Source organism: Oncorhynchus clarkii, chromosome 27 (genome assembly GCF_045791955.1).
Source record: "Oncorhynchus clarkii lewisi isolate Uvic-CL-2024 chromosome 27, UVic_Ocla_1.0, whole genome shotgun sequence".
Lineage (NCBI taxonomy): Eukaryota > Metazoa > Chordata > Actinopteri > Salmoniformes > Salmonidae > Oncorhynchus > Oncorhynchus clarkii.
Window position 1 is genome coordinate 13,773,365 of NC_092173.1, and position 14,790 is coordinate 13,788,154.

General features: G+C 40.9%; 1 protein-coding gene across 6 annotated transcripts; it reads left to right on the forward strand.

The window, feature by feature from the left end:
* The first annotated feature begins 312 nt into the window (after nucleotides 1–312).
* On the forward strand, nucleotides 313–12,305 carry LOC139385563 (upstream stimulatory factor 1-like). 6 transcript variants are annotated; one of them, XM_071130733.1, is made up of 12 exons: nucleotides 313–526; nucleotides 1,363–1,525; nucleotides 8,414–8,477; nucleotides 8,828–8,877; nucleotides 8,978–9,129; nucleotides 9,307–9,420; nucleotides 9,705–9,858; nucleotides 10,035–10,122; nucleotides 10,362–10,420; nucleotides 10,564–10,676; nucleotides 10,876–11,004; nucleotides 11,559–12,305. In XM_071130733.1, exons 3-12 carry the CDS (start codon nucleotides 8,434–8,436, stop codon nucleotides 11,646–11,648), a joined length of 993 nt encoding a protein of 330 aa, XP_070986834.1. In that variant the 5' UTR covers nucleotides 313–526; nucleotides 1,363–1,525; nucleotides 8,414–8,433; the 3' UTR covers nucleotides 11,649–12,305. The 6 variants fall into 6 exon arrangements, with proteins under 6 accessions (XP_070986834.1, XP_070986837.1, XP_070986838.1 ...); XM_071130736.1 differs by having other exon boundaries at nucleotides 10,564–10,658; XM_071130737.1 differs by having other exon boundaries at nucleotides 8,978–9,096.
* Nucleotides 12,306–14,790: the final 2,485 nt, after the last annotated feature.

Sequence of the window (14,790 nt, forward strand, 5' to 3'; positions counted from 1 at the left end):
AATCAAATGGCATTGTCTCTGGCATGGGGACCATGGATGTGTCATATGTGAACATGAGCATTCATTGCAAGTAATGTCAAGCTCTAAATCATGTTTATGATAACCTTATGTGGATATTATGATGGGACAGTCAAATCAAGTTTTCCCTTTCCTCAAGCTGACTACTTTTGTATTGAGATCCTTTGGCAAAGCACATTTATATTGACCTGGCAAAAATGGAGGAATCGAAGACTTGGTTGGAACGTCAAAAAAGCAAACATGGCTTTTTTGTCAGATTGGGGAAACTCTTTAACAACAGAATGAAGGTATTTATATTGATAATAAACTGATAGAAGAAGATGTCGTTTTACGTCTCGTCAGACCAGCCATAAAGTTGGGAATGATGATTTCAACAGAATTGTATCAGGCTACAGTTTACACATGTTTTAGTATTTAACATATTGTTTTGTAGGGTGGGGTGACAGATGAAGTCACACTGACGGCCTACATCACTGCTTCAATGCTGGAGCTCAACATGTCAGTGTCGGTATGTAGTTGTCATGACTTTCTCCTTGTTCGGGCGGCGTTCGGGCGGCGTTCGGCGGTCGTTGTCACCGGCTTTCTAGCCATCGCTGCTCCATTTTTCATTTATCCATTTGTTTTGTCTTGTTCCCTACACACCTGGTTTTCATTCCCCAATCACACTACATGTATTTATTCCTCTGTTCCTCTGCATGTCTTTGTGTGAAATTGTTTTGTGTTACGTCATATTTTGACTCGCTAGACTTCATTTGTTCATTTATTCCGTGTTTTGTCACGAGGTATGTGTATTTGTTTGAACATAATTATTGTGACTGTTTGCGCGTTTTGCACGTTTGCCTAATGGCTGGAGGTTTCGACGCAGTGGCGTCCATCTGTTGGTTTCTTCTGCCTCAATAAAGTGTGCGCCTGTTCACAACTCCCTGCGCTCCTGCGCCTGACTCCGCTCCCAGTACGCACACCATTGACAGCAGCATCTCCACATAACCATTGTTTCTCACTACAACATGCAGTCTGTTGTATACATCTTATGTCAACTGTCCTTTAGATATTCTAAAATGTAGTGAGTTGTGTATTCATTTTATTCACAGTGAAAGTATTTTTTCTCAGAAAGTAGCCTATGAAATAAGCATAGAAATAGCTGTTACTGTAAGCAGATCGGAATGGTACTGTGCTGTTAAAACTGATCGTCAGCTTAGTTATGCTACTGTAAACTAAAAGTGCTCCAGCATGAATGTGTCTAGACTGGTCCCAGATCTGTTTGTATTACCTTGCCATTACAAACAGATCTGGGACCAGGCTAACATGTCTCTTAATGTGCTGCTCTGTTATTTTGTGCTCCAGGATCCTGTTGTGTACAGCAGCTTGTCTTGCCTGAGGAACTCCACCAGTGATTTGTCCAACACTTACACTACTGCTCTGCTGGCCTACACCTTTACCCTGGCAGGGGACATGGAGACCCGGGTCCAGCTTCTGCAGCACCTGGACACGATCTCATTACAAGAAGGTGAGACATATCCTGGTCCAAGATCTTTGTGCTGTGTTGTCTTGATTGAGCTTACCTGGACAATGGAGCCAATGGAGTAATCCCAAATGTGCAAACCATCCACACGTCTGGCAAAAGTATTTTAAAGAACAAAAATACTATTTGAACTCCAGTGTCTGTCATAAAATTAATTGGGGAGGTCAGAGAAGAACTTTACAGTCTGTATAATGATGAATAAGATAGCCATATTCTCTGGTGTGTGTGTGTCTCAGCCTCCCTGGCAGTGGAGATCAGCTCCTACCTCCCTCTGTCTACCACTGACCTGGGCTACGCCTCCAGCATCGTCACGTGGCTAGTGAGGTAGCAGAACACCTACGGAGACTTCTTCTCCACACGTGTATCTCTTAAACACCTCTGTTCCGAAATGGCACCCTGTGCTGTGCACAAGGAGCTGACCACCAATATGATTATAGTGGATTTGAAAATGCTGTCTGGGTTCGTCCCAGACCCAGAGTCTTTGGGTAGGGTGAGTTTTTTGTGATAACATACATTTATAGTGTTACCTGTGACTTTTTCCATATAAACTCAGTAAAAAAAGAAATGTCCCTTTTTCAGGACCCTGTCTTTCAAAGATAATTCGTAAAAATTCAAATAACTTCACAAATCTTCATTGTAAAGGGTTTAAACACTGTTTCCCATGCTTGTTCAATGAACCATAAACAATTAATGAACATGCACCTGTGGAACGGTCGTTAAGACACTAACAGCTTACAGACGGGAGGCAATTAAGGTCACGGTTATGAAAACTTAGGACACTAAAGAGGCCTTTCTACTGACTCTGAAAAACACCAAAAGAAAGATGCCCAGGGTCCCTACAAATCTGCGTGAACGTGCCTTAGGCATGCTGCAAGGAGGCATGAGGACTGCAGATGTGGCCAGGGCAATAAATTGCAATGTCCGTACTGTGAGACAACTAAGACAGCACTACAGAGAGAAAGGACGGACAGCTGATCGTCCTCGCAGTGGCAGACCACGTGTAACAACACCTGCACAGGATCGGTACATCTGAACATCACACCTGCGGCACAGGTACAGGATGGCAACAACAACTGCCCGAGTTACACCAGAAAGGCACAATCCCTTCATCCGTGCTCAGACTGTCCTCAATAGGCTGAGGGAGGCTGGACTGAGGGCTTGTAGGCCTGTCGTAAGGCAAGTCCTCACCAGACATCACCGGCAACAACGTCACCTGTGGGCACAAACCCACCAGACAAGTGTACATATTGATCTGATATCAAGAAAGAGTATTCAATCACACTCCACTTGTCAATACATCCTGTTTTTTTGCTCAGAAAAGATAAGAAGCCCACCTGATTGGTCAGTAGCTCTTTAAACCCCCTTCCAACTCATTCTTCCTCTTGCTCTCTTCATTTGTGCCCTGCCCAGCCTACAACAGTGACTCAATGGCAGGAATTCTTGGACGATTTGAAGATCAATGGATACAAATATCACACCCAATTCAGTGGTTACTGATTTTAAGGGTAGAAGGAAATCAACTGTATTCGAACAATGCTGTTGATTTTCAAGTCCACAAGACAAAACAGTAAATCTATTTTCAAAATGTAGTTATCTTCTCAAAACATAAATACATACATTTAAAGAACACGACTGCCTGCAAAAAGATTAACGCAATGTAGCAGGCTCAAGGGTGTGAGCTTTCCTCGTAGAATGCAAATGGGAAGTTTATTAGGGATTTTTGTACACAGAACCAGTGTGTTTTATCTCCCACAGAGCGACACTGGGGTGTCGGAAACATGTTCCTCTTTTCCACAACACTTGTCTTCCTGTTTCTGGGTGAGTAAGCTAGCAAGCTCCAGACCAGGGCTGTACACACAAAAAGCTCATAAATCAGGAAAATCCCTCTAACCCAATCTGTCCACTGATTGAATTGCCTCACTAGATGCATGTTGGACTTTGTCTCATGTTTTTCTTAAATTCATGAAAATACATTATTTCATATAAAGATACATACATACTTTATCTCTTTGCATCACATTTATACCTGTGAGGGTGGGGGCTATTAGAAATGTCAGGCTTTCAAATGCACACTATCACAAGTAACGTGATGGACTATTTATGGTACACTCACTTAAAGAGACATTACACTTTCAAATCAACGTTTGTCAGACGTTTTCAGACCTCCAAAGTAGTCTAATGTCAAGATAAAACCACGTCCCTCGACAATGGTTGAGTGTAGATCCAGGTATATACCTCCACCATAAATTAATGGAAAATATATAAGCACTGAATAAAACCATGGAATTAGATGGTGTTCATCTTTTCCATTCATTTGGGATTGAGGCATATATATTGATACACAGAACAGATGGCTGGGGTGTTGACATATGTACTATATCTGGCAAACTTTCATTTATGAGTGAAATGTCCCTTTAACATTTTACTGTATCAATCCATGGAGTTGTTGTTAAAACCAAATGAAGCGATATTATAAGCTTTCGTTTGTCTTGTAATTTCAGTCACCTGTTCAGCAAAGAAATGGGATTTTGGAAAATGTACTGCCTGTATCAATGAAGACAACAGCCTCAGGTTGAATTGCGAGTACCCAGCATGTCCCCGGTCCTTTAATTGTGACATCCTCACCACAGAGAACGGGGTTCTGTTGTATTGTCAAAAGGCAAATATGACTGGGGAAAGTTGCAATGCAGCCCTAAAAGTTGATGAAATTAGGTGAATAAAAACAAATGCAGCCTAGCTCAGTGCTTTCTGTGGTGGTGGGGCAGCCAGCGGAAAATACGGAGAGTAGGGGTTGGTAATGTTCTCTAGTTGCGCCGTGATTGGCTTAGTGTTCTGTCACTAATGGAGAAACCACATCACAGCAAAAATCTAAGGGGAGAGCTCGAAAATTCAAAGTTACAAAGTTACATTGTAAGTGCCCATCCAAGAAGGCTCAAGGTCATTGGCCACAGATAAAATGACATCAAATCACGTTATATCAGTAGATTTGACTGGACTGATCATGTCAACATCATACTTTCAACATTTTAGCTAGCAAGCTAGCAGTCATCATCATGAATCAAGTTGACAATCTACTGGCAAATCCTTGTCATTTGAAGATAAATTATAGATAAGACGTATCGGTGCTCATCGGCCATTTGACATAAACATTACACAACAAGTCGGAAATCGAGGTGGTTAGGATGGAATTAGTGGCTAACTGCAAGCATTGCAAAGCAACACTAGCCTGCTATTCAGTGGAGTGAACGCGTGGTCCAAGTCTGGGTTTAAGGGTCTCTTTTCCACGTTAAAAAGGATAAACATTCAACATTGGCCATGCTGTCAATCTAGCATGACTTCTGCCGCTTTCAAAATAACTGGAAACTCGGAACTGGGAAATGTCCAACTTCAGTAAGTTCAAGACAAATGGGAACTCTGCAAAAAATGCACTCTGACTGGGAAAATACGTTTTGAACTGTCATCCAACTCGGAATGCCAAGTCGGGAACTTGGGCCTCTATCTAAAGCTCCGACCTGAAGATCACTAACGTCATGGTTCAACCATATTTTTTCCAAGTTTTCCAATATGCCAGGGAGATATGTATACTGTGGCAAAGAAAGTAATACTAAGTGTATGTTGTGTAGTAAGCTGTTAGTAACCCATGTGCCTCACCCTACAGATTTAGTCCTTTTTTCCCTCTTAACTTAGCCTACTGTTCTGACTTGGTGGTGCACATGTAGCCTATGGTCTGTTTCAGAGAAATGTCATCATTGAATATTGTAATAGCTTTCATTGTCTGCCTTTATTTATCCTACAGTTCTGATTTGGTGTACAGGGAGAATACTGTAAGAACGGCCCATGTTCTGAAATCTGTCGCTGTACATTTCAAAAGTGCTAAACAAGTAGTTATATTGACTATGTCCGTCCTAGCTCGCTCATTATGGTCTTAATCGAAATTACAGGATGGTCTCTTATCCACTCATCGTCCCTTTATGCCATAGTTTGTAATTGTCAGTAGAAATCATATATCTTAAAGCAAGTCAGCCATATCAGCTGTTTTTAAAGCAGTAAATGAGGCTAAATTAACTGTTTATCTGCCAGACAAGGCTCCGCTGATAGCCAGGTGTAGCGGTGCTAAGATGTTGGGGACTACTATTGGGACTCAACTGTTAGGACAGCTTTATGTAGGCTCTAACAGTTTCTGGGCACCATTTGTCAACGTTATAGTCCAAATAATGTACTGTTTAGTGTTGTGTAGTGGCTTTGCTGGCATGCAACTACAGTGCCTTGCGAAAGTATTCGGCCCCCTTGAACTTTGCGACCTTTTGCCACATTTCAGGCTTCAAACATAAAGATATAAAACTGTATTTTTTTGTGAAGAATCAACAACAAGTGGGACACAATCATGAAGTGGAACGACATTTATTGGATATTTCAAACTTTTTTAACAAATCAAAAACTGAAAAATTGACCAGTCAAATAAGCTTGTTGACCTTAATATGACTGCAGTCACATAATAATTTAACGCATTCATTAATTGTTTCCTTAGTTATTACACATTGATTACACCATCACTCGTATTTAATATGTCACAACGATTCGTCGATAGGTATGCAATGATGCTGGTACAGTTGTCTAGCGCACCTACAGTGCTGGTCATTAAAAAAAAGCTAGCTAGCTGGTGGATGCAAACAATGTTCTTCCCAAAAAACATAGCAAAACGTCATAATCTGTTTCAGTAGCTATAGTTAGGTAGCTAACTAAATAGCTAGGTGTCATCATCTAAAATAACCCTAAAACCCATGCCACAATAAGGATTAGCCACAATAAGAGTATGACATTGACAGTAATGCAAATGCATTCAAAATGTAGAATTATGCCGTAATTGAATAGATCATGCTAAACGAGGTTGGAATGTTGTTATATAAAATCAACAAAAGACAATAATTTGTTAATTTGACAAAAATCTGTTGAAATCACACTGGATGTGTTAGACTTTTGAATTGCATGGGGGGCATACTTATTTCACTGTATTCCAACCTTGTTTAACGTTTAGTCTAAATATGGCAACCGCAAATTCCACTGTTGTGCCTAATCCGTATTGTTTCTAGCTTCACAACACATAACCCGGTCCGGTCGAGCCTCACTAGCAAGGTTGAAACTAACTGGCTGCTTGTAGCGTTAGCTTTGTGCTACAGGGTTAAGTAGCTGGCTAGCTATTTATTTTCATGAACTGATGCTCAGTTTCAATAGGCGAATAACAAGTGGCTACCTTGGATTCCTAAATAATTGTTAAGAATAATGACTATATAGCTAGGTGTCATCATCTAAAATAACCCTAAAACCCATCTACGTGAAGCTAGCCACAATAAGGAGCAGTTTCTACTGGTCATTGTTTTCAGGCTGCTGCTAGCTAGGCACCAAGCTAAAGCTAGGTACCCCAGAAGTTGCGGTCGAACAAGTAATGCCTTTATTACCAATGCGGTATTGTAAACACATCGTTCGTGGCCAGTGTGTGCTTGTTTGCAGACTTTTGTTGTACAGCTTTGACAGTGCTGATAGTAGTGGTGGCGCTTGGCTTGCACGTGCAAATTCATCACACACGACATTCTATTATAGAATAGTGTTATTTGACGTGTATATTGTTTGACACGTAAAGACCCAAACGGCGTTCCATCTTCCATAACTATGTAAATGGGTTGGAACCTCGGGCGCTCTCCAGCCAGTCACTTTTTCCTCACTATAGCAATTCGTTGGGTATTGAGCAGGAAAATAGAGACTACAACGAAAGAAGGCAGAGTTACGGTGCATGCAAGCATCATTAATTTGGGAATTTAGATTAACTTTCACATAACTGTCTGCCTGATAGACCTACAAAGTAGTGAAACAGTGAACCCCTTCGGGACAAAATAACTTTTAAGTACTTGCCCACGGTCCCCTTTTCAGGATCGGTTAAATATTGTATCTCTTGATTTATACCAGTGGTGTGGTTAAAATGCTGATCCTAATTCTGCACAGTTGATGAAGCCCGGTAAAGATGGCCACAAATCTAGATCCGTTTGATTTCTTACCCGGCGCAATTTCGCGGAGCAGTGGAATGATAAACAGGCCAAATCTGCTATTGAGCGCGCCAGACGGTGTAAATTAAGCGCACCGAAAAGTTGGTACATGCGCAGACCATTCAGTCATTGGCGCAGACAGCCAGTAATGTTGACAAACAACTGGGGAGGGGCCAATTGCACGGTAAGTAGCTACAATTTTCCGTTCTTGTATGTAGCTATTTTCTTCGATGTTTTAAGCAGTGTTGTACAAATACCAAATATTGGACATTTGCTTGGCTTTATTACTGGCTAAATAGCTAGTTTACGTTAAATCATAACATTAGCTATAGCAAAGATGCTTTGTGACCCGTCGCAGCTTGAAGGAACCGCTGGAATAATGCAGCTTTATGCTAATGCTAGCTACATATTCGTCATTTATACAAGTAAACATCGGTATGTGTGTTGGTTAGTTAACTTACTACTTTAGAAAGCTGGATTTGGCATTTAGAATTTTTATATTTCGTTGCAGCTGTTTGCATGACGTCTTCAGCAATATAATGCATCTGCTAAAGTTACCGGGTAATGTTCGCTAGTTATTTGTTGAATGAGGTTCTACGCTCGCGGCTACATTGTAGTGTGTAACGTTGACTAACTACTGAAGGGGCCGAAAGAGTACTGTTATCACTTCAATTAAACACACAGTATATTTACTTGAAGGCTTTCTAGATTCTAGTTGAGTACACGCAGAGCCTGTATCAATGTTTGGATATCAGAGGTTTTAGGTTTGTAATTGGGTTTCTGTAGCCTAGTTTGTTTCCCCCAAAAAATAACCAACTTGTCCATTTTCCTCAAGCCTGTTTATCTCCCGGGTGAATGAAGGAGATTCTCTTTCCAGTTGACACTGTGAAAATGAAGGGGTGAGCTAAAAATACATTTATTTAACCATTATCAATTTTTAACCAAAGCTACTTCCACATGATTTGTTGTAATAAATTTGAGTGTTGGACTGGATGATCAAATCAATTTTATTTGTCACATACACATGGTTAGCAGATGTTAATGCGAGTGTAGCGAAATGCTTGTGCTCCTAGTTCCGACAATGCAGTAGTAACCAACGAGTAATCTAACCAAACAATTCCACAACTACTACCTAATACACACAAGTGTAAAGGGATAAAGAATATGTACATAAAGATAATATTCTAGTACAAGTTGAAAGAGCGGTGTGTTACTGTGTTATCATTGTTCTTCTCATTTTGTTATGTAGTCAACAGAAAAGTCCAGACCCGGATGAAAGTGCACATGTCATTGAAGAAGGTAACGAACGTCATGTGGAAAGGAAATAATGCCCCTCAAAACATCAGAAGACACCCATGGTATTTTCTTGCTTATATTATAGAGTTGTTTGCTCTTTCAGGTGCAGTGGCTACAGCTGATGACCCATCAGCTGCCATCGCCACCATTCAGTCTGCTGCCACCTTCTCCTCAGAGCATCCCATAAAGTATCTATTCAAGACGGAGGGAGCTGGGGGGCAGGTAGGGGAGCTGTACTACCCTCCCGCTGGGCAGGTACAGTTAGGGAGAGCATACTCAACAGGGCTCACTAGATCTAGCTGAAGTCTCTGAGCTAGAGCTCTGAGCCCAGCCAATGCCCATCCACAGTTTTCTGAGGCTCAGTCTTCTGTCATTACTAATGACCGATTTGATGTTTCGCCCAGCAAACCTGTGTGTTTTCTTTTTCTGAAGGTGACATACAGAGTCATCCAAGTGTCTGATGGACAGTTGGAGGCTCAAAGTGATGGAGCCACAGCGGTCAGTGTGCTCACTGGATTCCCTGCAGCCACACAGCCTATGACCCAGGTGAGAATTTATACGAGCAGGACTTGGGGCTCTCCCAGCGGGAAACACTGGTTTGAAATTATGCCAAAATTAGTAATTTCAACCTGTTTCTGGTTGTAATTACATACATTTTAACCAGTTTTGTCCACCAGGCTAGTAGTATTCAATCAGATTCTGTAAATCAAACAGCATTGTTTTTCATCTGGGATAATACAGATGATCTACTCTATTCCTCTACTTCTACTCCTTACTGTATACAGTTCTGATTGTTATTCAACACTGACAAAGGTGTCCTCTTACTGTAGGCTGTGTTCTCTCAGTCCGAGGGGTTGGAAGGGGACGGCACTGAGACGCATTACACCTACTACCCTGCCACCATCGCTGATACTTCACCAGGCACCATGGTAACCAGCGTGGTGCAGGCATCTGATACACATCTAAGTCAGAGCACTCCCACTGGTGAGGAGATTAAGGAGACTCAATCACATAGAATGAATAGATCCCATTTCTATGCTCCATCAGGTTATGCATTTATTTCCAATTGGCTTTCCATTTGATTGACATTTGATATTGATACATTTATATGGACAATTTGGATTGAAGGAAGCAAAAGACTTCTTTGTTCTTTGTTTCAGGGCAGTTGTATGTGATGATGTCCCCCCAGGAAGTGCTGACGGGAGCCAACCAGAGGTCCATTGCACCTCGCACACAACCTTACAACACGTAAGCTGCCATTTTGATCAGTACAGTAGGTACTGGACTGGAGAAGCCAGGATAATCATCACAGTTACCATACTAGTTAGTCACACTGCCCCGTGCACATTCATGTTTCTTTTTGTGTTGGGTCTTAATTACTTAGCCTTGTTACTGTTTTAGCTGCACATAGGTATGTATACTGTGTATGACAATGGTTTCCATGGTAATATCTGTTTATTCATGTCTATACTGATTGTGTCTTGCAGAAAATCAGAGGTCCCACGCACTTCTAGAGATGACAAAAGGCGAGCCCAGCACAACGAGGGTGAGACCTAGATAGCCATCATAAATTACTTTATATGAAATGTCTATTAAATGCTAGTTCGGTTTGCATGTCACGTTGAGCTCAGAATCATATGTTGCCCTGCCTGCCTACTCAAATGTGTTATTGTGTAATTTGTCTCCAAGTTGAACGTAGACGCAGGGACAAGATCAACAACTGGATTGTCACGCTCTCAAAGACCATCCCAGACTGCAACATTGACCCTACCAAGTCAGGGCAGGTCAGTATCAGTAATGAGGTCAGTATCACCATAAAATGGGTCACACTCTAGTCTCATGGGTATGGCCAGGAGTTTTTCCTGAACATGTCAACTGACTAGAAAGAATTTAGCTATAAAAATGAGGACCTAGAGTTTTTCCATGTCAGAACACATTCTCAGGAAAAACATCCTGGCCCTACATGGGAGAGGGTGACACGGTCCTTCTGTTTTGGTCCAGAGTAAAGGTGGAATCCTCTCCAAAGCCTGTGACTATATCCAGGAGCTTCGGCAGAACAACCTTAGACTAGGGGATGACCTAAGCACCCTGGAAAGGCTCAGAATGGACAACCAACTACTGAGGCAGGAGGTAAGACCCTATGGCTGTGTTTACGCAGGCAGCCCAATTCTGAGCTGATCGGATTGGTCTAAAGACCAATAAGTGGGATCAGAATTGGGCTGCCTGTGTAAATGCAGCCTACTATGATTCATTCACGCTTTGTAATCGGTTCAAATTAGGTTCAGGTTTGGATTTTGCTGATTAGGCTGTAGGATTAGTGAGTGAGAGATTTTTGTTCTATCATCAATCCTGTTCACCTACTTACTGCAACACTAATTGTATGCAATCTCACACAACCACAGAAAAAAATGTGTGTTGGAGATTTGACAGCATTGTAGTCAGACTGCGCAACATCACTGATCTACGAATCACTGTGCATCCAAACAACAACGTATTAACTACTTATAAAGTGATCAAGGTTAGGGGGTCTGCACCTCGCTGTGCTCAAACTGTACCCCTCAAACATGCTGAAAATGTAACTTGCAAACAAAATACCAAACCATAGGATAGTTTTTCACAAATCCATGCATCAGCTGTAATAATAGGCTTTGATTGAGCTGCTTTTTCCCTCCAATTTTTCACAGGTAGAAGACTGGAAATCCAAGAACCAGATTCTGAGGAACCAGATGCGACAGAATGGCATTGTTGGAACAGCAACGGCAGACGCTCAGTGATGGGTAGTCAGGGGAGAAGAAGGATGTTAGATCATAGAATTTGAATATCTCAGTGGAGGAATGGTAGAATTACCTTGTGACAGAACTTTTGACCTCAAACCAGAAGAAAATTCTCACTTCACTATAAAATCAGTCTGAAGGAGTTTGCAGATAGGTCATTAAATGGTCACATTTTACATACGGAAAACCATCTTAGCTCTTATAAGTAAAGATTTTTCCCGCAGCTATTCAGCTGTCATGTACATACAATTGTTTAGCTTTTTTACCTTTGACACAATTGTGCTTCATTGTATCAAGTATATTTAGTAACTCTTAGTGTAAGTCTCAAAATATATTTACATTTGATACATCTAGTATCAGATGTCCCCACTTCCAGAAATGGCTCAGCACTTTGTTTTTCTAAAGTTGTCAGTGGAATATGTATTACAATGATATACATATTGTAATAAAGGATCTTTGCATTGGTAAATGATGATGGAACTTCACAATTGAGTGAAAAAGGTAATGGGATTGAGAGCTTTCTGTTCTGTTTGCTTATTGAATCCACTATGAACATCAGTTGTATCATTCTGAGTTTTTATTTCATCATTAGCTAACCTAGTACATAATGTATGATTGTCATTTAGCATTTTTAATTAAACAAAAATATACAAGTAACATGGACGTATGAACTACATTTTCTAACTTTACTGTTTCCTGAATGCATGTAATTTATGGGAACTCGTCGGCAGGGGGTCATCATTCGGAGACTGGCCCTTTAAGAATTAGGCTACAGTGTCGCAGTCACATTTCGACGTGAAATTGTATGAGTTCACAATTTAGCTGTTTATTGTACTGTATCGCATAAACCAATGTATTTGATGTCGTTTACAAGCGAATAAGACTAGGGCCAAGAAAAGTCTATGCATTTTATTGGTAGCTGGCCACAGCACTGTTCTATAAATTCAGATGAAGGTAAGTTGTTTATGTGAGCAGGCGTGGTTGGTTAATTTCACAACACAAGCAGGTCAATGCACACAAACAAACTGCACTTAAATAATACCAAATCAGACTTACCGCCGCACAAGGTAGGCAAACTACCAGAATAATGCAAAGATGTAGTTTAGTTTTCTCAGGAAGAAAAGGGTATGTTCAATGACAGCGTTCAGTCAGTCTCGGAGTGTTACGTAAGTCTCTCCCTATTCACCTTCATGACTAGGGCAGGCTGAGGTGTGAGCGAGAGAGCGATAACTGGTCACTATGCAAAAGGCCTGTAGAAATATATTCAAGTATCAACATATTTGGGGGGAATATTATTTTAAGAAGAGTAAAGGTGTCCCACAACTGACAAACCCACATCCCTTTACTTCAATATTTGTCATTTTTCTAGAATTATGTCATGTTTGTATGGACAGCAGACTGGGGTACCACATGCATTGTTGTCTGGGATAGGAGAAAATAAAATCCTGGATTCCTGGTGGGAGACGTGAACAAATGAGTTATCAGTCAAGTTAATGACTGTCGACTGCCCTTACAGTTTTGCTGTACTACATGTCTTCTACTCAGTCCCTTATACATAAATACATTATTGAATTCCTTTAACTTTGGAATATTCATTTCTCTCCAGGCAGCAGTTGTGCAGTGAGGTCTATCTGGACACAAATGCAGACTATTAAGTACAGTAACATGTAGTAACAGTATTGACACGGGTCTCCCATTCCAGGTATAAGCACTATGAGTGCTGGGCAACTGCTAATAACTTCCCTGTGGAGAATGTAGCGAATGACGTCAGCGCCACCCTCGAGGGCCGGCTATGAGCAGGGGCTGATAACTCACAGATTGCACGGGATATGTTTTGTGCAGACCAGAACTTTGATATTACCCAGGTTGTCCGCTTCTTCAGCTCCAAGGTAAGATATCATATGTGCTCCTTCTGGTGAATAACAACATATACCTCACCTCTGAGAAACTGTAACCAAATTCATAGTGGAGTAGTTTGTTTTGGCCTTGTTTACATGTTAGTATCTCTCTCTTTGACTTAGCATGGAGAGCTGGCCATATACTATGAGCAAGAGGAGGGAGAGAAGAGCAGCTCAAGGGGTATAGTGGGGGTATGCTCTGAGACCCACTGGTAGGTAACAGGAAAAATCAATCCATCTTGATACCAATATATTGTTGATAACAGTACTCACATTTGATGACTGTATGGGTCATTTGCCACCAACAGAAAAGCCTAAAAGCCTAGGTATCTCTGTGTATTTTAGGATAACTCGCTTCCTTGAGAAGTCACAGGAGGGAGTGACAGCATTGCGTCTGGCCAGTATGGTGTTCTACTGCCTTTACAAAGCCACACTGCCTTACCTCTCAGATTTCATCATCCTGCAGCCACAAGCCCAGACAGGACCTTCAGCAGGTTCTGGGTCAGTAAGGACTGTGAAAACGGCAATGTTTGGGTTCAGTTTTCAATTCAGTGACTTCTGAAAGTGAAATGTATTAATAATTGCCTGTTGTTTTATAGAAGGATTTTCTAGTCATGATTTGAATTTCAATTCACTTTCTGAATTGAAAACTGGATTGACCCCAACCCAGGTTATTACTGTATCGTTAGTACTGTCTATGAAATCAGTTAGCAACTAACACTGCTTTGACAAAGCAGAACTTCACTCTCAAATATGATACCAACATTCCTTGCCAGGTGGTAAGTGTCTTCACTACAGTCTCTCTAGTTAAAGGCCCACTCTGTGATATTTATTAGGTATTTTTGTTCATTTGAATTAATGATACCCATTCATTCTTGAAGAATGTCACTTATAAATGTCTCATGAGCCTAGTTCATGACAGTGTATCCTGTGAAAGTACTTGAGAGAATACTGTTTTAAGTTTTTCTTCTATATTTTATAGATTAACCACATAGTAATCATAATTTACTTCTTGATTTTTGTACTTTTTTTGGTATTATCTTTTCTATCTCGAACTCCCTTTGTGTTAATAATTACATACTATTTTTTATAACATTTTATAACATTCTCTTCTTTAACAGTGCAATAGTGTCTGCCACTCTGAAGAGTCTGAAATTCTACAACATCTCAGAAAGTTTAAAAAGAATAACATGTTACTTTGGAGTTCACTCTACTCATGTGCCAAATGATCAACCTGTGTTTTA